General features: G+C 30.0%; 1 protein-coding gene across 3 annotated transcripts in view; it reads left to right on the top strand.

The window, feature by feature from the left end:
• LOC108690254 (UDP-glucuronosyltransferase 2A3-like) overlaps nt 1-7,596 on the top strand; it is a 13,373-nt gene extending 5,777 nt beyond the window's left edge. The window contains exons 2-4 of one of the 3 annotated variants that reach the window (XM_018197447.1): nt 2,583-2,802; nt 5,797-5,940; nt 7,536-7,596. In XM_018197447.1, the coding sequence (XP_018052936.1) occupies nt 2,583-2,802; nt 5,797-5,940; nt 7,536 (365 nt within the window). In that variant the 3' untranslated portion in view covers nt 7,537-7,596. Of the gene's footprint in view, nt 1-2,582; nt 2,803-5,796; nt 6,108-7,535 lie in introns of those variants that run through there. The other 2 variants (XM_018197446.1, XM_018197445.1) reach the window with 2 other exon arrangements.
• Nucleotides 7,597-7,945: the final 349 nt, after the last annotated feature.

Here is a 7,945-nt window from a genome sequence, read left to right as displayed (position 1 = left end):
ATATATATATATAGGATAGGAGAAGACGAAAATGTACAGATAAAAAGTAATCGATGTATAAAGTAAAGAGTTTTGTCGGTTTGTACACTGGAAAAAATCTGATTGCATAAATTGATAGATTCAACCAATTTTGTTAAAAAAATAAATCGAATCAGACTATTTTTAGAAATTACTAGATAAGCATGGTTAATAATTTATCACACAAAATTTCTTAATAATATCTAAATTCATTTAGGTCGGCATAATCTTTTAGTAAAATAAATTATAATTAGTTTAGAGTAAATTTAATTAAAGGTTTTATAGAGAAAAAGTCATTCAAAAATATTAAGTAAATTCTTACAGTTAAGCTTATTAAACGACTTAATAAAATATTAAATTAAATCATGAAACTAGCAATTTTGTTCTCAATCAAATCATCAAAAATGTATTCTATCATGTATATCTCATTGTTACGATTAACACATTTTGTACAATGTCGCAATTGTACTTACGCAATCGTAACTTACGCAACAATGATTTGGCAAGTTATGCGATGCATTCTTGTGTCATCAAGTTCGCGTATCAAATTCGCACGGCATCAATTGCGGTCGCGAGATAATTCTGTCTCGCGATAACTGTTTCCACGAGTAGCAATCATACTTTTACAGCACAGTCTATGTGCGCGCTGTGGATTTGCAATGATAATACTTTGCTAAAAATTTCATCGGGTCGTTTTAGATATCGTTTGACATATTTTATTGCTTTTGCACTGCGTGCGCGCGCGCGTTTAATGATCAACGGTCACATCTGCATGTGGCGTATCTTTACACTTATATTTTTTCCTTTATATTTTTATCGTCGTTTTTGCCTTTTTGGCGCGTTGTTTATAGTTAAACTGTACTACTGATGTAACACATGTTGTTATTCCTTCACACATTTGTTCTCTCCTTCTGATCTCGCTATATTTCTTATTAATAATAATATTCCTTTTCCCGGCTTTACACGTTTTCGTGATACATGACATTAAGTTTCAAAACTAATGAAAGTTTATTAATTACGGATTATGAATTGCTTCTACATAATTGATAATCAATTTTGCGTTATTGTGATATTTTCTTTAATCAAAATTGTTGCTGTCCCTTACTTTGATGGTATTCATAAGTAGTAACTATTTTTGTTGAATATTTTTGATAAATACATAAAATCAACTTTTTATGAAAAATTTTACATAATTTTTCATAAGTTGATTGCTAATATATAATAGCTTTTGTATACTCAATTTCGTAATATTTAATCACATATGAATATTCACAGATATATATAATTATGTTATTTTTTTATTTTTCTTGTCTCATTCGTAATATTATTTATAAGATATAAAATTCTTTCTATTCGTTATAACTATAGTGCGGATGTTGGGCACACACGCGCGTGATCCTGGGCCATGCACGGAGAACAGTGTTGCAATAAAGGTCTAGATATAACAAAATAACTCCATTTTTATCTATTATATCATAATCATTATTATAACCATATCAATTATTATAACCATATCAATAATATTAAGCTCTTATTGAATTACAGACCATTAGGTACAAAATCGCGATCGAAGTAGCCAATAGGAAAGTTGTCAACATTTCGGCTTAAATAAAAGACTTTGCTACTTTGGTATATTTAGGCTGGTATTCATAGTCGATTCTTATTTCAAGACCATCTTAAGTAATGTCTTAAGACGTTAATGCGGCCCTTTGATTGATTCATAACGTAATTCGTGAAGTAATATCTTAAGACTGAACTTAAGATGGTCTTGAATATAAGAATCGACTACGAATACCATCCTTAGATTAGAGTTTATGTTGCAAGACTTATGCAAACTCACGCATGCGCGCTAGCATAGTGACTACGATCAGTGATGTACATATTTTACTATTATATGATTATCGTTATGCCCCTCTTATAAAAGTATAGAATGTGATAATAATGCATCAGAGATTTTATGCAATCAAGTGGATAAGATTGAATCAATCTTAGACAAGAGAAAGAGAACATACATAATAAATTCTGAAAAGCCTTCTCAGAACTGCTGCATGCGAGTGAATCGAATGCTCGCTGAAATGAGATAGCAACATTTCTCGAAGAGACTCGAAGCCTGCCAACTGCATCCGATCTAATATATCTATCCGAATATATCTATCTCGGTTGATGCACGGCCTACTCAATGTAAACTAAGCGTGAAAATTTTTTTCTGTATTTTTCTATATTTTTTTATTTGAAATCGTATGAGGATGCTTTTTTTTAAAATGCCGAAATCAAGAGGAAAAAAGTCTTACCCTAAACCTCAACAAAAATATTTATGATGTTTTTACAAAATTGGACTTTATTGTAGCGTTTTACCAACTTGTATAAGATGCTTAAGTATCTCCCCGACTATAACTGATCTTTTTCTTATTTTAACTTTTATTTAAAAAAAGTTTCTTTAGTGAGATAAATTTTCTAATCTCGAGATTTTTTCGCAGTTGATTTGTTCGGTTTTTTCTTAATCTTTTAAATTGTCAATTGATCCATTATTATTAGTTGTAATTGTCTTATTATTATATTTCCAGATCATCGGAATGTTAAATGTTACTTGGGTCATGGCGGACTTCTCGGTCTCTCGGAGAGTGTTTATGTAGGTCTACCAATGATCTTAGTGCCGATATACGGTGATCAGTTTCACAATTCTGCTGCTGCAGAGACCAGAGGTGCCGCGGTGGTAGTTGCATACGATGATTTAACCGAAGAAACATTAAGAAATGCTCTGGACAAAGTTTTTAATGATACCAGGTATGCCTTTTCTTTTTGTTTAATCCTAAAATGAGAAACTTGTTTCTTATACAGAAAAAAACATTTTGTTGAAATATTTAGCTAGATATAAATCTGAAAACAGTTTTGTTGAAAACTATCAAAATAATAAGATGGCTTAAGTTGGTTGCTAGAATATCAAAATTTTTTGCAGCATTGCTTATTATACTTGAGATTTCATAATTATATTTTTTGATCCAACAAAGTCGTTTTTTAGACACTGCTAAAAAAGATATTAAAAAGAAATTTAATGTACTTTTAAATTACACAAGTACATTAAATTTAATATAACTAAAATATATATTTGTGTACATTTACATAAAATTTAATGTCGTTTACATAAAATTTTTATGAAATTTAGTGTACATGACATTCCAACATAGAGTGAAAGTATATCAGTGTACACATGCAAGGAATGTAATGTACGTGTGTATGAAATTTAATAATCTATATACGAAGTTTACTGCAAATGTAATGTACATGCACGTTACATTCAATGGGAATGAATTCACTTACACACTTATATCCCATACAGCACAAAAATATTGCAGCAACATTGCAAAAATATTTCATTGCAAGATTGCAACATTGCAAAAATATTGTGAAATATTGTTGCAATATTTCAGCAACATTGCAGCAACGTAAAAATGTCCGTTTTAAAAATATTGATATGTAATGTTGCAGCAATATTACAACATAATATATATGCAATATTAGGTTTAGCGCAGAGTGGAGGAATACTTGCAGTATTATTGCAGAAACATTGTAATAATGTAGCAACATTGCTATAATATTACAATGTTACTGCAATATCTATTATAAGATTTTTTTACTATATAAATTTAAATATAAAAAATTAGAAGTAGGAGTTAAATGTAACATACAATGAATACAAACAAAGAGTGACTTTATAATTAATTATGTCTTTATATTTTATAGGCGTGTTCCGATATACACTGCCAGTACTGAAAATCTACAGTATATGTAACGTGAACTATAAATTTTCAGTATTGGCTGTGCATGGATCCTGAACACGCCTATAAAATATAAAGACATAATAATTAATTATTATGTCTTTTTGAAATCATATTTTATTTATATTCATTGTATGTTACATTTAACTCCTACTTCTAATTTTTTACATTATACGTTTTATATCTTATTATTGTATCCATTGTGCATTATATTTAATCCTTATTTCTAATTGTTTTATGTCTATAAATTATAAGCACAATTCCTATAAATTATAGACATTGACTACGTTTACTTATGCCTATTTCCATTAATGTAGATTAACTTTAATCTCGGTTCAACTTATTCTTCGTCTTTTTCTAACGTCTTTAGAACTAGAAAAAGACAAAGATAAGTTAAACTGAGATTAAAATTAATCTATATTGGTAGAAATGAACATTCGGGTTTAATAATATTCGTAATTAGAAACTAACTATTCATTCCATTTTTCAGAGGAATATAATTATGAAATTGGTCAGTTTCATAACTACAGATGTTATGAAATCCGATTAAGTGTACCGTGTAAACGTGATCATTAATTCCTATTCTTTCATGTCCAAGTCTTTACTTTATTGGATTATACACAAATCAATATATACAAGTCTTAACACTCAAAGTGAACTTTTTAGCAGAGGCATAAATCGACACAGAAACAAGAGTTATTTTTATCTTTGTTTCTTGACTGATTTTTGAACAAGGACAGGATGACTCTTGTGTTAATTTGTGTCTCTTGCTGGAAATATTTTAAAAGAACTGCTGCAACATTACTGAAATAATATTACAAAAAGAAATCTTCGCAATGTTTCTGCAACATTGTATTGCAATATGCAACATTGAAATGTTGCAGCAATGTCGCTACAAGTTTCTGTGTTGTACGGGATAGCAATTGCTAATCACAGCAACTTCTGCGTAGGGAGTTTTTATTTTTTTTTTTCTAGCATTATGATTAGTTTGTGTGCAAGTGTGCAATTGATATACTCACAATTTAAAGGATAGGATCGTATGTAAAAAACGCATTACTAATAATGTAATTTTTTCAAGCGTTACAGTTTAAGTCAATCACTTTTGATTATTAACATAATAGTAACGTTTACCTAGCTTATTCGTGACAATAGGGAGTTTTTGTAATATCATTTATCCAAATACGGTGAATGTTAAGGTCAGATTATCTTCTTCTTAATAACTGGACAATCTTAAATATAAGAATCGATTATGAATGATTACCGATCTGCTTCGCGTCGTAAAATTGGTACTGAATCTTTTCGAAAAAGAAACATAAAATGTACCTTCCAACAAGCGACACAAATGACATAATGGATCATTGCATCCTTGTTTGCCAATGTTGTTTGCCAATGTTATAATACACAAAGATGATATGATCATTGTTTTGCATCGTGTCACTTGTTAAAAGACACACAAAGTGTGTTAAAAAAGGAAAGATTCAATTTCATGACGCGAAGTAAATCGATATTCATAGTCGATTCTTACATTTAAGACTGTCTTAAGTACAGTTTTAAGACGTTATAAGTCAATCCGAGGACTAACTTAACATCTTAAGGCATTATTTAAGACAGTTTTAAAATAAAAATGGACTATGAATATCCACCATATTTAGCGTTTCACAGAAGTCTTAGTTTCTTATCGACATTCATAGACAGAGACAGCGGAGATTTACAGAGAGATACTTGCAAATGCACACATCATGTTATCTCTTCCACCATGCTTTAGTGTTCATCGTATCTGGATTCATGTTATTGCAAAAATTCTCTATTAATTATAAGGTAACTGGGTTTTTATTTGCGTTACTTTTGAAGTTAGAGAAGTAGAATTTAATATTCGAATAGAATACATAACAATGAAAAGAACAATAAAAAGGAATAGAAAGATTATTTATTTTTCTTTCTTTGGAAAAAGAATAAAAGAAGTATGCAGGTTCAAATATACAATTCATCAAAATATTTTCAGTTACCATGAGAATGTCCAACGGCTTTCGAAAGCTTACCGTGATCGACCTGTTACACCGATGGAGACGGCGATATGGTGGACGGAATATATCGCTCGGGGCAATGGCAGATTTTACTTCCGTAGCGACAGCACAGATTTATCCTGGTACCAGCGTCATCTTGTTGATGTAACACTTGTTTTGATTATTGTCTCCATGATATTCATATACATCCTCTTCCGATTGATCAAACTGCTATTGACGTTGCTCAGATTCTTCAAAAGAAGTCAGGTCGAGGAGAAGAGAAAATTGAAGAAGGATAACTGATTATGTTGTATTATCGTAAAATATCGGCTGCGTTCAGCAGAGAAAGCAGCTTTGCAACTGTTATAAAATTTTTCAATATAATTGTTTATATATTTAGATCTATAAGGAATCAAAAGCAAGAATATTGAAGAATTTTACAACAATTGCAAAACTGCTTTCTCTGCTGAACGCAGCCAATTGTGTCGATAAAAAAGCGATTTTTTGAGATAAAAAATAGAAGAGAACGTGGTCTCTCACATCAAATTATGGGTGAATTTTGAATGGAGATGGAATGATATTCAAATTTCGAATAGAAATAAATCGATTAATGTGAAAAATCCGTTTGGTAGAAAATTTGTTGGAGGAAATAAAATCTTGCGATCGTTTGTCATTAGTCCTCCTAGTAAAAGGGATCAGATGTGACCTTCCATTTTGCAAAGCTCATGCGCAGTTTAACAGAGAAAGGAGTTTTATGATATATTATTTACTTTTTTTTTGTTACTTATTTCGTTGTATTGATTAGAAGAGAGAAAGGATATATAACAGAAAAAAAAGGAATTTTATGATATAGTATTTATTTGTTTCACTTATTTCGTTGTATTGATTAGAAGAGATATATTGAGATGAAATGTGAACAAAATGACATCAGCGTTACTTAAAAGTTCTCAATCCAAGAATAATTAGGTTCAGTTACAGGGAAAAAAAAATCGTATATTTCTCTGCTGTTACAAATGATTTTGATCGAGAAGAATAATAATGGGCGCTGCGCGTATTTTTGAATTAGCGTTATCTATCACCTAACGGTGATAGTTCATTAACGTATCAATCGCGCGAATACAAAACCATATGGGAAGGCTCTATTTTCTGCAATCCTTTTCCGGATATCTTGAAAATTCACTTTACTATAGGAGGTTTAACTTTCATTCGTACATTTTCAAAGACGCCCGACTCGAATATCATCCCAAGTAGATTTTTATGCTTTTTCGATATTTCTATACATAAAGTTAATTGAGAAACACGTTATAGTTCGCGTATGATTTCTTCTGCGGAAAGTGCAGCCGAACCGGCATGGGGCAAAATTTTGTTTAATCTCTGGATAGTTTTTTATGATATCTAAATATAAAAGTTAACTAGAACTCGTTTGAACAGCGCATACATGGTGTAAAATTTATAGTTTATTAGTCTCTGATTTTTAATTTTTTCACTTTACGAAAAAGTCGAAATTATCTTTTATATTCTGTAGATTTGCATCACATAAAGCGCATTGTTCCTTTGTTCCTACATTTCCTATAATCGAAGTTAAAGTTTATTACTTTTATCGCAGTGTATAATGTAGTGAAATTAATTAACGTAGAGAAAATTATATTATAAGATATAAAGTTATATCAAATTAGTAGTATATTTCGAAATTTGTTTATTTTACATAAAGATTATGCATTTCGCGGGTTTCCTCTAGATCCATTCTTGGAATGCCAACGTTTCATGAAGTCCATTTCATCAGAGCGAGGAGCAGCCTGATACTGCTATATTTATTTTTTTTCTAGAAAATACATAATTTTTATATTTTATGAATGTATATACGTTTATCTATATGTAAATAAATAAATAGTTTAATAAATAAATAGGTACAATAATATGTGCACTGTATATTCATTATGATTCCTGGCTAGATAGAAAACAATTTTAAAAATTCTATCGAAATAAATCATGCCTTTTGTTTGTGCTTTTCATAAGCATAATGACTTATTATTAGTATATTACCGATAAAGTTTAATGTAAATTTTTTACATATTCCACATACCTTGTGTCGCAAATAAAATATAAATAATATTTATATAAATACTCTATATATCTACCATTTGATCG

This window comes from Atta colombica, unplaced genomic scaffold (genome assembly GCF_001594045.1).
Source record: "Atta colombica isolate Treedump-2 unplaced genomic scaffold, Acol1.0 scaffold300, whole genome shotgun sequence".
In the NCBI taxonomy this organism is placed as follows: domain Eukaryota; kingdom Metazoa; phylum Arthropoda; class Insecta; order Hymenoptera; family Formicidae; genus Atta; species Atta colombica.
This window is presented reverse-complemented; position numbering and strand designations above follow the sequence as displayed.